The 17225-nt window shown below is 35.4% G+C and overlaps 1 protein-coding gene across 1 annotated transcript; it reads right to left on the reverse strand.

The window, feature by feature from the left end:
* Window positions 1-327: 327 nt before the first annotated feature.
* LOC120327917 (serine protease 30-like) lies at window positions 328-16974 on the reverse strand. The gene is made up of 8 exons (XM_078114391.1): window positions 16937-16974; window positions 16015-16124; window positions 14563-14727; window positions 14103-14220; window positions 13462-13691; window positions 1585-1702; window positions 823-1087; window positions 328-375 (listed from the first exon to the last, which is right to left on the reverse strand). The coding sequence occupies exons 1-8, from the start codon at window positions 16972-16974 to the stop codon at window positions 328-330; spliced, it is 1092 nt and encodes a 363-aa protein (XP_077970517.1).
* Window positions 16975-17225: the final 251 nt, after the last annotated feature.

Here is a 17225-nt window from a genome sequence, read left to right on the forward strand (position 1 = left end):
AAATGTAGGCTTAACTTAAACTGATTATATCTGCTAGGTATCTATCAACTTTGAAACTGTTTGTACGTCTGGTATAGCTTCGAAAAACTTTGTAGAAACAAAATTTATCAATATTCGAATTTTTATGACAATGTAGTTTGTGATTCTAAAATGATTTCTCTATACATTGTTTCTCTCCGGCCGGCTCCAAAATTGTTCGAAATCTAAGTGTCCATAGATTCATATAGAAGGTGATGAGAGAAATACTTCGATTAACCAAATTTTAGCGGAAAGGTCTTTTCTTTTATAAATGATGATCACCGAAAAATTGCGACTTTTTTTTTTAATTCAAAAAATGATTTGTCCGTATTGAGAGGACCGTTTTGAAGTAACGTTCTGTATATATATAAATATAAAAAATTTGATGAAAATACTTTTCATATTAACGCTTTTTTACGGTTTGGTGTTCAAACGATCGTAAGTATCATAGGTCACATGTATGTTTGTCTATTTGAGTATTTAGCGATCTAGATGGCCAAGAAATGCTTTTTAATAAATTCTCTTTCGTTTATGTGATGTCTATTTCACACGTATTCATAACGTAAAGTAACAATAATATCTTAGCAGACAAAGTCACAATAATACCTTTCAGCTTTTATTTGAAATTGTTGGGTGTATAAATGTGTTATTGCATTTTAAGGATAAATATACAATGAAGTTTTTTTCTACTAACTAAATCAATGAAATGAACTAATTTGCTAAATATAACTAAGTTGAAACTAGACTTGCTATAAAAGTAAAAAACAATATGCATATAAATACGCTATTTGATTTCAATTTTACAGCATGAGACGTAGTTGATTCGGAAGTAGCAATACGAGTACTAGCATATTCAGTGTATGCTCCAGTTGTTTTTACTTTTTCGTCAATTTTCCCAATAATCCAATTCATATACGTTGCTACGTCAGTGTAAGCCCCTGGTCGTTGTGCCACTGCACATCCTTCCCCGAAACTTGTTATCCCTCGTGCAACATAAACTGAAGATTTCATGCAAACTAAAGGCCCGCCACTATCTCCTTGGCAAGTGTCAATACCACCTTCTTCAAACCTAGACATTAAACTTCATTCAAGTCGAAATATAATTGATAATAATAGTTCATAATATTTTACAGCAACTAGAAGCATCCAGAACTAGATTGAAGCTGATAAACCGAACAAAAAGGAATGGTTAGGAGGAAAACTAATACTTGATTTTGCTATTATATTCACAAGTGCAGTACACATTTCTAACATTCCCAATAATATTGGAAATACAAAAATTCCTTTAATGTACGTTTTCTCTAATCAAAGTCATATCACCTAAAAGTACTTAAAGTAGACAGATATGTTTATTAAATGTTTCTATGTAAATGACAGTAGATACCGATTTATACAGGACTTGAAGCACGTCAAGTAACCACTGTATATCAAATAGCTTGGCGGTTTGCTTCGATGTAGCCTACTTGCTACGGAGGTGGGCTGGATTTTTAATTTCCATATTAATGATCATATATCGAATTTCTGTGTAGGCCTCGTAGGCTTCTGCGGTTGAAGGCGGAAACTCACCCAGCACAGAAGTGGTCGCTGGGAATTGAGAGGTTCAATGTGCTGTACCATTCATTGCATGTTTCTCGTGATATAATATCAACTCCGGCATATCGAAGAATATTTTGATTCCCAGTATCTGTTGATGAGAAATTCAAAGTATTAATCAATAAAACCATAAACTCAAAGGTATTGAAATACTCAGGGTCCAGGTTCTGAAATAATTTATGACGTTTATTCAGGCAAATAACACCACACTTAGTTCCTAATGCCTTGGACTAAGTTGCCATCGAAAAATAAAAATTCGCATTAAAATCCAATCACCACCATCACCGTTGTACATAGACGTGCAAAACTCCGCGCAAAAACTTCAATATTGATTATGTTATGTTGGCATCCCAAGAACTTCGCTTACCTTGGGTGTCCCCAAATCCGGATACGAAACAGGTCTGCCCTACTGTAGCTTCAGAACCAAATGTAGGTAAACATGCTGGGCGCTGGGCGGACGTAATAATCATAAGTCACTTCAGTTGTTAGTTGTAACAGAGCTATATCAGCAAAGAAGCTTCCAATTACATCGCCGTAATCTAAAAATACAGCACAAAATAGTAGTTGCTGATACTTCTGTAGATTAAACAAGTACATAGTTTGGGTCACATCTGAAAATACAATAGCACCGTTTGTGACTATGGGGAATTATATATGAGAACAAGTGTCAGTCTACAACTTGCGTAGTTTTCAGTGTAATCTAAAAATTCAGTAGAAAATAGTCGCTGATGATTCTTGGACTTGTCTTCAGTTTTGGTCATATATAAAACGGCAATGTGACCGTCTGGAAACCTGATAAATTTTCGTGTCCTTTTTCAGGAAGCCTATACCGTTTCCCTGAAAATAAGACAGTGTCTCATTTCAATTTTCTTCCGAAAAATACCACTAGGGCTCATTTTCGGGGGATGTCTTATAATTTTATTTATCGAAAACAAAACTAGAAAGTACATAATTAGGAGATTTTCAAATAAAAAAAATATTAAAACCGACCGATATCAATTTACTTAAATGACACGTTTTCCTCTCACACGTTTTAGATTGATCATTTATAACGTATGGGAGAGATTTCTTGCTATCGACCAGGTAAGAAATTTTGCGTTATTGACTAGGTCTTATTTTAAGGGGAGGGCTTAATTAAAATCATTCCCAAAATTTAGTCTAGGTCATTTTTTCAGGGTAGGTCTTATTTTCGGGAAAACACGGTGTCATTGGGTACCATAAAAGGTTGTCAATTAAATTAGACTGAGATTATATAGTACTCTGACTGGTAAAGTGTCTGTAATGGATGCAGGTCGCATATTTGTATTTCGTCTAGATTTCTAGTTTTGTAGCTTTTGCTCGCAATATTTTTATCTTGCACGCTTTTCCCGACCTTTCAGTGGCCTAATAGTGAAACATTAGTAGTAAACCTACACTAGTAGTCACGCAACTGCAAATCCCAACAGACAAGCTCCGTATTTTGAATGTTTATATTACTGCTCTTTTTCACGAGATAAACTATCGTATAAAAATTAATAATAAACAATACTTTGTATTAGCTATTTTATACTAAGCCTTGTTAAACAGCAAGCGTTGGAAAACAATTTGATAGTTTTGAGTAGGCTTGCACGTAATTTACGGAATTACGGAATTATTTCGAGTTACGGAAGCGAGGTTACGAATTACGTAAAGTCGTAATATTGGTCGAGCGCTTTCGCGATTGAAACGAGCTCTCTTCAGAGCAGTCAATTCCCTTGATTGTAAAAAATTAAGTTTAATAAGTAGAAGAAGTTAGAGTTCCGGTATTAGCAGCCGTTTTTCTCTCTCTTGTTACGCAGGCGGGGAAGGCATAACGCGTTGCCATTTACTAACCTATTAACAACTTATCTAGCATGGCCAAAGTACATATAACCGTAGATAAGGGATAGAATTGTGTTGAGACCGATGGACGCCAACACACCTGGTTTCAACTTCTTCGGGTGAAATGACTAACGAATGTAAGAGATCAACTTATCAAACATGGTCTATTTGTAAATGCCGTGATAATTAATGACGCGCTTATCAAACAGCAATATGACGACGGAAGAGAAATTGCGTAATAAACCAACGCAACTAACTTAGTAGTTTTTTCGGCATCGGTAAATCGATTGAGACGGCAGAGAAAACGAAACGACGGGATTTCCCGTGTTTATTCTGCGCGAGAACCATTTTCTATTACAAAGTCGGATATTGTAAAAAAACGGTGAAATAACTAGTCTGATTATTAAATTATAAATCTGGAATTTTTATTTAATACGAAAGTCATATTAATACGTTAATACGATTTTAAAAAGTCAACTATCGTTTCATAAATATCCGTATACCAGTGTTGGTAATGATAAAATTGATCGCATGAAATTGGGTGATAAAGGAAAATCAAAACTAAAACAAAAGATAAAAATCAGAATAAAATTAATTTGAATTCACTCTTTGATATTTGTCTTCAACATCTGTCGCCGGCGTGTAGTACTGCCGGGAATATGAAAACCAAACTTCGATGTCCCATTCGGAATAGAAGTGGATAAAATTGGTTGTTATGATAGGTTTAAATGTGTGAAAAAAATATCGCAATTACGGGGTCATTACGTAATCGATTTGGCCGTAATTACGGAATTGATTTTTGTCAATTACGTGCAAGCCTAGTTTTGACTGGCAGTAATAACCAACATACCTTGATGCAAAAAATATTCTTCAACGTTAAGATACTGTCTGCCTATTTCGTTCGAATTAGTTTGGTTGTTAGCTCCAAGGATTATGATTATACTTTCAATTGTATCTTCGCTGAAACCAGAAAAAATATTATGCAGCGTAATCAGGGCGAGATTTAGACATTTGTGAGGTCTCTATTTTACATTGTGTGTGTAGTTTACAAGTGTATGTACCAATATGTAGGTAGCTAATTTTGTTCGCCTACTTTACATTAAGTTATGTAAAGGAACTGAAGCCTATGGCAGAGAGTGTATTCACTTGGCTGATTTGTATTTATGAATTTCCGTGAAATACGAAATGTTAGTTACGGTCAAGTACGCCAATTAATCAAATATATTGGACAGTAGGTTAAATTTTAAAACACTCAGAAAATCAAGGATGTAACTCAGAATTGAAGTGGTTTGTTACGGTTAGACACTTAAAACAAAACTCAGTCAGCTGAACACTATTAAATTAATCCGATAGTCTCAAATTGTTTAGCCTGATTCCAATCTTGGGATAAATATCTTTTGTACAAAGCCTCCGCCAATAAAAAAAACAGCCAACGTTTAAAAATTTGGGGTATTTTGAAATACCTAATATGATCAATAATAATATTATAGCACGAGACTTAGCTGTCTCCAAATACATTGTCCAGTATAAATATGTAAATTTCTTTACGTCTGCAAACAATGAGCCGCAGTCAGTATCCAGGTTGGCCTTATGAGAATCCCTCCGCAGTAAAGTGGCTGATGTTTTGTTTTCACGTGTATCAATGCTTGCCATGGCCACTGGCCTGCTGCTGCGTCACTGCCGTTTACCACTCTCCCGTTATTTCTGATGATCCCCGCAACACCGCATTCTCCTGTAAAAAACGATACCTACAAATTTTATGGTTTTTTTACACTTCTTTTGTCATTGGCTTTTGGCCAAACAATGTCATTGCTTTTAATTTTGTGCAAAGTACTCTGTGTTTAAAATTGAATGAATTAATTTAGACGAAAAGCAAACAGCGTACGATGATACCCATTATAAAGTATTTGTTTACATACCTTGAATGTAGACTATACAACCAATTGCTTGAAATGATAAGCCAACTGGTCGCAATTACGGCCTGGCTGTTTTGAATACCCTATGATTTCAGTATTAATTCGAATATATTTTTTGAATCGAATTTGGAATACTTGGAAGATATGTAAGTTATGTGATTTTCCATTGTAAACTACTCAGGACTGTGAATCAATCACTCGGACATTTTCCTGGGATATGCAAGCTGTAGTCGCCATCTCCGAACCTTTTCGTCTTAAACAGGCTCTCAGTAGTCAGTATTAATTAAAAAGCAATCAATTACTCAACATTTATCAATTTAACGATAAGGCACTTTGTTGTAAAAAACAGTTATCAAGGAAAAATCACTAACCGTTTTCTTCGAGGAGAATCACCCAGTGCACCGTGAAAAGCCCGCGTTGGTATGTAACTATCATATTATAGGTCGGGGGAAGTCGGACCCACTAATAAGTTATTTTGAATAACTCTTCAAATAATGTTGCAGCTGTATTCGTTCTACGATTGATTCATGCACCCACCCTCCAGCTATCTTGCCACATTTGCACATTGTTGCCATAGCAACGAATCGGAATTTACGCCCTATTTTCAGCTAAAAAAATATCGGGGTAAGTTAGACACTTTGTGGGAAAGACGGACACACACCAAAATTAACTTGATGGTGTCTAAGATTTCGGTCATAAGACTTCGGTCAACGCCTAGATGGCCCAGGATTATGTCTCTTGAATTTTTTTTAAACAGATCACTTTTCTTGCATATTAAAAAGTATGTCCGTCTTACCCCATAAAGAACATAACAGGGCAATTTTCAAAAGAGTTTGAACAGTTTTAGGGAAAATAGAAATTTAAAATTTAGTTTGCGCTTTTTCAACTGCAATTTTTATATCTTTTTTACACGGACTACCTCTAGAAGTATTTATTTTGTAATTTCTTGGCATAACCTTGGGCGTATTTTATACGCATATGAAAAAAAAAAATTGGACGGGGTAAGATGAAATTTTACGCCGGGCTTAACTTCTAAGAGACCCAATATAAATATGGCGATGAGTGTGCTTTCGATCTTTGTTTTAAAAGGGTACTTAGTAGTTTAGTACCAAAAAATATTTATTTATAAGTTTCGATGACGACGGCCCATTGACATTCCCAACAGACTATATTGAAAAAAATCCTCCCCCCTCCTCCACTCAAAATCCACCCTACCTCTTAAGTGACCCTGCCAACCCAAAAATGAGTACTGGCAGTCTGCTAAAGAATTTATTCGATCTAATGCAACTACTTTCAACAAATAAACAAAATAGAACCGAGTTCGCAGACTTTTCCGGCTAAAAATTATTCTTCGCCACCATGGGACTCTATAATTTGACGTTTTTCTGTCCCAACAGCAACACAATTTTCCCAAAAAGCACCGCCTTGTAAGTTGTCGAGCCTGAAATGTAAAATCTTGGTTCTGTCGTTGTTCGCATGATGTAGCTCTTTCACGCGATGCGTTTTGAGCGACGAAAAAGCGCGAGGTGTCGCTAGTAGGAGGATTTTATTTTGACTGACCATCATACCCCGGGTGTCCGAACTACCCCGACCTACTATATCAGTGGTTCTTAATCTTTGTGAGCCTGCCGAACCCCTGCGCTATTCTGCAAGCTCCCGCCGAACCCCATTGAACTGAACGGTTGAAATTAGAAGCCAAACCGTAACGTCATAAAGCGGAAGCTAATTCTTGCAAGTTTATAGAATATGAACATTGTGATGAAACCTTAGATATCAATAACCATGTGGGAATAACCATTGTTTTGTCACAATGGCGTTGGCGGCAGAATGAGCAGATGGTTTTTGTTGTATAAGTTATGCGGGTGAACAGGCGAAAACTGATAAAAAATACCTTTGAAAATCCGAAAGATGTATCCCATAAACGTTGGTAGTTCAAGCAATTTGTTCTCAAACTTTAAACTGCGCTGAAATGCGAATAAAATCGTTTGCCAATTGTTTTATTTTACAGAAATAGAGATAGGATTAATTCGGCGCCATATCGAGGTTGTCCTGAATGGATCATAATAATTTCGGATAAAGCTCTGCGATAAACTATTCCTTGTCGCAAATTTATCACCTAGTGAAATTCAAACACGCTATGATTTTGCATTCATTCATGTACAATTACTGCCTATCTTCGATTTATCCGTAAAATTGAGTTAAATTTTATTAGTACGGTAGAATATGAATAAGGGTAACACCAATTAATTGTTCCATTCAATTGTTCAAGTCATTAGTAATTAGTCATCATGATGAACTATAGTTATTTTTGCCTAATTAGTATGCAGGGTGATAAAAAAGTCTCATAATATGCAACTGTTTCAGAGCACCTTCGTCGAACCCCTGGAACAGCTCCACCGAACCCCAGGGGTTCGATCGAACCCAGTTTAAGAACCACTGTACTATATGATATGAATATAATTTTTTTTGACAAAGTAATGATTGTAATGATTCAATTATATTTGATGAACGCCTCGCTCGGTGATCAGAATGTTAGATACGTGTAAGAACACATCATTTTGGATATTATCATATTTTAAATAATTTTATTTGTCACGTCCGATTGCCGTTTGGGTCGGACGTGTTTTCGTGGCACTGTATTACGGATGTTCAATCGGTTCGCTGCAGTATCTTCACTTCGTGCACTTTGGGCAAAAATACTGATGTTAATTGGATCAAGTGACTATTCTCTCCAACGATAACGCATTTGTCACCGCGCAATAGAATAGTTGACTGTATAGGGATTGACATCAAATTTTACGGATGCAGATTTGGAATTGACAACGAAATGAATGGGCATCAAAAGTATAGATTGGTCTTGATCTTGCTCGTCTTCCAGGTCCTCTGCATTTTGTTTGTACGTCTAATGTTGTTTTGTTTTATACAAGAGGGACCAAAATAAAATTGACTGATTGATTGAATGATTACCTAGGTAATTAATAAATAATATTAATCTTACCGTTGTAATCTCCACCCTCACCTTGTCCATAAACATTTGGGTGTATACACATACATATCAATATTAGGAATAGTTTGCCAAGTTTCATAGTACATTTATTGACTTGTAAACTCAGAAATATGATTAGCCTAGTGCAGGGTGGTCCAAGGTTGTCGGCTCCGCCGACCACAAAATTATTTTCGCATTGTTTGCGGACCACAATAGTGCCAAGAATAGGTAAACAGTACAATACAAAACAAATACTTTCCTTGTGCAAACACATTGATCAGTTTATGTCATTTATTAATCTAACCCATGCAAAAGCCACCAAAAAACTTATTAAAACATGCAAAACATTTCTCTACATATAATGTAAGATTTCAAACTCTTGATAACGAAAAAAGTGCTTCCGCAAATGAATTTTTTTTTTGTGAAATGCTCATTGCTCACAAGATGCTAAAATGCCGTTTGCAATTCAATTCTTTTGTCATAGACACGAATTGTGACATATTAAGCAAGCATTGTGGTATTTTCCATCTCACATACAGTTAAAATATGTTTGAATTCTTCAGCTTTCTCTTTAAACTCATGTTTACAAAATGGCTGCAGATTGATTGATTACCATATGTGAGGTACAGAATGGTAATTACTAAATTTTCTCACATATAGGCAGCATTTTGTGTAATACTGTTTAGGCTGGTTGCAAAAACACCCGGCATGAATCACATTGTTAGGCCACAACTTTTAATTATCAGGCATAGCCAACCTAGGCTCATAGAATCAACATTCGATTTTTAGTTTTCTATGACGGCAAAATTGTTAGCATATATTCCCGACCAAAACGACAGAAAGCCATATAACAATTCAGACTGCCAAGCACATCATTCAATTTTGCTAGTTACCTCAGCGAGCCATAACACTAGTTACTTCAGTGAGATTAGTGATGTAACAATAAGTCAAGAAAATTTTCTGGTTAATTTTATGACAGAACAGCACGGAATGCGATTTTTTTATTACTCTTCGAATGCGAGGGGGTCATAGATAATGAAGCGGCGAGCCACATGTGGCCCGCGGGCCTGGGTTTGGACCACCTGGCCTAGTGTATTATTACAGAATAATGTACGAAAAAAATATGAATTTATACTTGAGAAAAAACGGCTAAGAAATGATTGACTATAACGTGACATATCGCGAATTGTTGTCCGGGTGCCATTCACTTCAGATTAGAACACACGTTTTTTGTATAATATTTCGGAAGTTATATGACAATAACAAGCTTTCGAGAACTGCAATTTAATCTCTAGGTTCATTTACATTGTGTCGGTAATCTATCAAGATCTGTATGGAAAATTTAAAGACATATCTATGCACTACTACTGTATACTGACGTATCTACAATTAGACATAAACCTGCCGTTGATCTACCATTCTATCAAATTTATGATACGAACAAAATAATTTTTGGAGTAGACACCACTTGTGACACTACGCCACTATTATTTGAAATGAAGCGGCCTTTTCCCCCGAGTTCTATTGGACAAAATTTCTTATAGCCCTAATAAACGAACTTGTATATCAGTTGGCACAATACTTCTGTAAAGTATGTTCATTCTCCATAAAAATCAGGAATAGTTTTACTGTGTCAATAATGATTTATTGGGGTATTCGTGGTGAAAGCATTATTGTAAATATTTGGAAACAAAAGAGCACATCCCGTGAAAGCATATTGTGCCACATGCTCCGTTTCAATAATTGTGAACCCTATATATGTTCAAGGTGGATGAATTACTTCAAAGAGACGTCAAATTTCTCCTTCATATGATTTTACATCTCGCATTCTTATTCCTGGGATATAAACATATTCAAATGTCGCCACTTTAAAATGGTGGTCGGGCGGATAAGGACAAACGTATAACACTGGCTTGAACCCGTTCATACTCGCCAATAAAACTAGTTACTCAAACAGTTCTCGAAAATACTAATCATAAACTTTTAATGTTTCACTGAATATAAAAGAGTGACCTCTAGGACACGAAGTAAATCAATAGATTGTTTTCAAAATTGTTGTTTGCAAATCTCCCAAAACTGAACCAATTTCAAATTTTAAGCATTTAAAATATACGAGTTTTCTCATGAAATACTGTATTGGAATTTATTTTGTAGTTCCCAATTTCTAATTAGTAATATAGTGCTTAGGCTTGCACGTAATTTACTGAATTACGGAATTATTTCGAGTTACGGAAGCGAAGTTACGAATTACGTAAATTCGTAATTATTGGTGGAGCGCATTCGCGATTGAAACGAGCTCTCTTTAGAGCAGTCAATTCCGTCGATTGTAAAAAATTAAAGTTTAATAAGTAGAAGAAGTTAGAGTTCCGGTATTCGCAGCCGTTTTCTCTCTCTTGTTACGCAGATGGAGAAGGCATAACGCGTTGCCATTTACTAACCTATTATCAACTTATCTAGCATGGCAAATGTACATATTAAGCGTAGATATGGGATAGAATTGTGTTGAGACCGATGGATGCCAACACACCTGATTTCAACTTCTTCGGGTGAAATGACTAAAGAATGTAAGAGATCAACTTACCAAACATGGTCTATTTGTAAATGCCGTGATAATTAATGTCGCGCTTATCAAACAGCAATATGACGACGGAAGAGAAATTGCGTAATGAACCAACGCAACTTAGTCTTTTCGGCATCGGTAAAGCGATTCAGACGGCAGAGAAACAACAAAAAGACGGGATTTCCCATGTTTATTCTGCGCGAGATCCATTTTCTATTACAAAATCTTGATGTTCTGTTACCAGTTTTATCGTTATATATCTGTCCGGACTTGGCCTTGTATTCACAATGCCTCGCGCTATTTCGGCCAAATATGTCTTTACCAAATGCGGCAACTTATTTTGATTTATCGTCGACTCAAATACCACCGGCACTCGACCAAACTTGTGTCAATCTCAGCCGATAGGATTGTCGACTTGAATTAGAAAAGTAAATTAATATTTTCGTGAGTGCAAAATAAATGTCACCAAATGCATTGTTTTGCGATATAACTTTGTATTTTCGGAGTAGGCATGTCATATAAGTACGGTATTTAAATTATGCGCAAATAATTAATATTTGATCTAAATTTATCGCAAATAATGTTATAACATTTAGGCCGCGAAATGATTTAATGTAAAATGAAGCATGGTAATCGGAATATCGTCAATAAGTCGGCATCAATAATTATTATAAAATGCTAACTAGGTAGTAAAGTCGGATAATGTAAAAAAACGGTACAATAACAAGTCTTCGTCGCGAGGCAAGCGCAAGTATAATCAAACGAGAGAATACGCTCGTCGTTGATTGATCCCATAAAATTGGGTGATAAAGTTGATAAAGAAAAATCAAAACTAACACAAAAGATAAAAATCAGAATAAAATTAATTTGAATTCACTCCTCGATATTTGTCTTTAGCATCTGTCGCCGGCGTGTAGTACTGGCGGAAATATGGAAACCAAACTGTCCCAACTGTCGATGTCCCATTCGGAATAGAAGTGGATTAAATTGGTTGTTATGATAGGTTTGAAAGTGTGAAAAAATATCGCAATTACGGGGTCATTACGTAATCGATTTGGCCGTAATTACGGAATTGATTTTTGTCAATTACGTGCAAGCCTAATAGTGCTCATACATAAATTTGATTTGGTGATATTTTGTGAGTTATTATAAATATAAAATGTTGTATAAACAGTGTAAGTAAGTATCAACAATTCGATTATCGATACGGTGGTTTGTGTGTTTTATATCTTCGTTCGTTCTGTTCCATTTTGCTTAGTTTGGATTGTGAGAAAATAAAAATCATTTAAATCAGGATTTATTAAGTCAAATACACAGCATTTAAAATAAGAAACAATAAATCATTTATACGAAATAGAATATGTAGAATATTCGATCCTATTTTGGGTTTGTTCAACACAATTCTGTTAATTTTCGCGTCGCAGTTAGCAACTCGCAGCGGCGCACCTTTTGGGAACCACCATTGTATTAGGAAAAAAATAAGGAAAACAAAACTCCTTCAATCTCTTATTCAAATACTATGGTAAAATTGGCTTCAAACTTCAGTTAGAAAACCTGTTTATCGCAACACGATTTGAATAGGTTCGATTCTGACTTATCGCTTCAACAGTTCTACAATCACAATATGGAAGAATCAGTTCTTCCCTGGCGATGCATTATATACTCGTACAATACGATCAAATTAAAAAATTTCTGTGATTCTTATAAGTTCAATCGCGATTTGCCGAATTCAACTACAAATCATTCCTAGCCATAGAAAATAAGCTGTCAACTCAACTGCAGTGATTTCACATCCACCGTCGACGTCACTTATTTGATGTAGAGATTCCTTGTTATTCAGGTCGGGGAAGTAAATATTTTTGAATGGTTATGACAATGTAGCAGGATTCTAAAATGACTTCTCTATAGATTGTTACTCTCCGGCCGGCTTCAAAATTGATCGAACTATATCGTAACCCAATTTTAGCAGTAATCTTTTTTCTTTTATAGACGGTGATCTCCAAAAAAAATTTTATTTTTAAATTTACAAAATGATTCGTCCTCATTTAAGAGGACCGTTTTGAAGTAAAGTCCTGTATATAAATATAAAAGATTTGCTGAAAATACTTTTCATATTAACGCTATTGGTTTGGTGGCCAAACGATCGTAAGTATCATAGATCACACGTATGTTTGTCTATTGTATTGAGTATTTGCGATCTAGCTCAATGGTCAAGAAATTCTTTTCAATTGTTTTTCTTTCGTTAATGTGATGTCTATTTCACACGTGTTCATAACGTAAAGTAACAATAATATCTGAGCAGACAAAGTCACAATAGTACTTTTCGGCTTTTACTCGACATTGCTGGATGTAAAAATATATTATTGCATTTTTAGCACAAATATACAATGAAGTTTTTTTCTACTAAATCAATGAAATGAACTAATTTGCTAAATATAACTAAGTTGAAACTAGACTTGCTATAAAAGTAAAAAACAATATGCATATAAATACGCCATTTGATTTCAATTTTACAGCATGAGACGTAGTTGATTCGGAAGTAGCAATACGAGTACTAGCATATTCAGTGTATGCTCCAGTTGTTTTTTCTTTTTCGTCAATTTTCCCAATAATCCAATTCATATACGTTACTACGTCAGTGTAAGCCCCTGGTCGTTGTGCCACTGCACATCCTTCCCCGAAACTTGTTATCCCTCGTGCAACATAAACTGAAGATTCCATGCAAACTAAAGGCCCGCCACTATCTCCTTGGCAAGTGTCAATACCACCTTCTTCAAACCTAGACATTAAGACATTAAGGAATGGTTAGGAGGAAAACTAATACTTGATTTTGCTATTATATTCACAAGTGCAGTACACAAACACATTTATAACATTCCCAATAATAATGGAAATACAAAAATTCCTTTATTGTACGTTTTCTTTAATCAAAGTCATAACACCTAAAAGTACTTAAAGTAGACAGATATGTTTATTCAATGTTTCTATATGTAAATGACAGTAGATACCGATTTAAACAGGACTTGAAGCACGTCAAGTAACCACTGTATATCAAATAGCCTGGCGGTTTGCTTCGATGTAGCCTACTTGCTACGGAGGTGGGCTGGATTTTTAATTTCCATATTAATGATCATATATCGAATTTCTGTGTAGGCCGCGTAGGCTTCTGCGGTTGAAGGCGGAAACTCACCCAGCACAGAAGTGGTCGCTGGGAATGGAGAGGTTCAATGTGCTGTACCATTCATTGCATGTTTCTCGTGATATAATATCAACTCCGGCATATTGAAGAATATTTTGATTCCCAGTATCTGTTGATGAGAAATTAAAAGTATTAATCAATAAAACCATAAACTCAAAGGTATTGAAATACTCAGGGCCCAGGTTCTGAAATAATTTATGACGTTTATTCAGTCAAATAACACCACACTTAGTTCCTAATGCCTTGGACTAAGTTGATATCGAAAAATAAAAATTCGCATTAAAATCCAATCACCACCATCACCGTTGTACATAGACGTGCAAAACTCCGCGCAAAAACTTCAATATTGATTATGTTATGTTGGTGATTTAGATTTTATTCGTATATCCAGGGCACATGTTTAGAATCTTCAGATCAACGAAAGATTTGGCATCCCAGGAACTTCGCTTACCTTGGGTGTCCCCAAATCCGGATACGAAACAGGTCTGCCCTACTGTAGCTTCAGAACCAAATGTAGGTAAACATGCTGGGCGGACGTAATAATCATAAGTCACTTCAGTTGTTAGTTGTAACAGAGCTATATCAGCAAAGAAGCTTCCAATTACATCGCCGTAATCTAAAAATACAGCACAAAATAGTAGTTGCTGATACTCCTGTAGATTAAACATGTACATAGTTTGGGTCACATCTGAAAATACAATAGGACCGTTTGTGACTATGGGGAATTATATATGAGAACAAGTGTCAGTCTACAACTTGCGTAGTTTTCAGCGTAATCTAAAAATTCAGTAGAAAATAGTCGCTGATGATTCTTGGACTTGTCTTCAGTTTTGGTCATATATAAAACGGCAATGTGACCGTCTGGAAACCTGATAAATTTTCGTGTCCTTTTTCAGGAAGCCTATACCGTTTCCCTGAAAATAAGACAGTGTCTCATTTCAATTTTCTTCCGAAAAATACCACTAGGGCTCATTTTCGGGGGATGTCTTATAATTTTATTTATCAAAAACAAAACTAGAAAGTACATAATTAGGAGATTTTCAAATATAAAAAATATTAAAACCGATATCAATTTACTTAAATGACACGTTTTCCTCTCACACGTTTTAGATTGATCATTTATAACGTATGGGAGAGATTTCTTGCTATCGACCAGGTAAGAAATTTTGCGTTATTGACTAGGTCTTATTTTAAGGGGAGGGCTTAATTAAAATCATTCCCAAAATTTAGTCTAGGTCATTTTTTCAGGGTAGGTCTTATTTTCGGGAAAACACGGTGTCATTGGGTACCATAAAAGGTTGTCAATTAAATTAGACTGAGAATATATAGTACTCTGACTGGTAAAGTGTCTGTAATGGATGCAGGTCGCATATTTGTATTTCGTCTAGATTTCTAGTTTTGTAGCTTTTGCTCGCAATATTTTTATCTTGCACGCTTTTCCCGACCTTTCACCCCCGATAAATAAATTAAAACTCCAAAGAAGACAGAGTGATCATTGAATTATCTGATTTATATTTAAATCTCCGAAGCAAAACTGAAAACTAACGAATAGAGTTCAAAATTGCGATAACGAGGTAATGTTTACGACCACGCCTGGAAATCTGTCTGAGTGAAAAAAGTGTCTGAGTAGCGCAGTTTCGAGACTCCAATCCGTGCGTTACAGTGGCCTAATAGTGAAACATGAGTAGTAAACCTACACTAGTAGTCACGCAACTGCAAATCCCAACAGACAAGCTCCGTATTTTGAATGTTTATATTACTGCTCTATTTCACGAGATAAACTATCGTATAAAAATTAATAATAAACAATACTTTGTAGTAGCTATTTTATACTAAGCCTTGTTAAACAGGAAGCGTTGGAAAACAATTTGATAGTTTTGACTGGCAGTAATAACCAACATACCTTGATGCAAAAAATATTCTTCAACGTTAAGATACTGTCTGCCTATTTCGTCCGAATTAGTTTGGTTGTTAGCTCCAAGGATTATGATTATACTTTCAACTGTATCTTCGCTGAAACCAGAAAAAATATTATGCAGCGTAATCAGGGCGAGATTTAGACATTTGTGAGGTCTCTATTTTACATTGTGTGTGTAGTTTACAAGTGTATGTACCCATATGTAGGTAGCTAATTTTGTTCGCCTACTTTACATTAAGTTATGTAAAGGAACTGAAGCCTATGGCAGAGAGTGTATTCACTTGGCTGATTTATATTTATGAATTTCCGTGAAATACGAAATGTTAGTTACGGTCAAGTACGCCAATTAATCAAATATATTGGACAGTAGGTTAAATTTTAAAACACTCAGAAAATCAAGGATATAACTCAGAATTGAAGTGGTTTGTTACGGTTAGACACTTAAAACAAAACTCAGTCAGCTGAACACTATTAAATTAATCCGATAGTCTCAAATTGTTTAGCCTGATTCCAATCTTGGGATAAATATCTTTTGTACAAAGCCTCCGCCAATAAAAAAAACAGCCAACGTTTAAAAATTTGGGGTATTTTGAAATACCTAATATGATCAATAATAATAATATAGCACGAGACTTAGCTGTCTCCAAATACATTGTCCAGTATAAATATGTAAATTTCTTTACGTTTGCAAACAATGAGCCGCAGTCAGTATCCAGGTTGGCCTTATGAGAATTCCTCCGCAGTAAAGTGGCTGATGTTTTGTTTTCACGTGTATAAATGCTTGCCATGGCCACTGGCCTGCTGCTGCGTCACTGCCGTTTACCACTCTCCCGTTATTTCTGGTGATCCCCGCAACACCGCATTCTCCTGTAAAAAACGATACCTACAAATTTTATGTTTTTTTTACACTTCTTTTGCCATTGGCTTTTGGCCAAACAATGTCATTGCTTTTAATTTTGTGCAAAGTACTCTGTGTTTAAAATTGAATGAATTAATTTAGACGAAAAGCAAACAGCGTACGATGATACCCATTATAAAGTATTTGTTTACATACCTTGAATGTAGACTATACAACCAATTGCTTGAAATGATAAGCCAACTGGTCGCAATTACGGCCTGGCTGTTTTGAATACCCTATGATTTCAGTATTAATTCGAATATATTTTTCGAATCGAATTTAGAATACTTGGAAGATA

Source organism: Styela clava, chromosome 7 (genome assembly GCF_964204865.1).
Source record: "Styela clava chromosome 7, kaStyClav1.hap1.2, whole genome shotgun sequence".
Taxonomy (NCBI): domain Eukaryota; kingdom Metazoa; phylum Chordata; class Ascidiacea; order Stolidobranchia; family Styelidae; genus Styela; species Styela clava.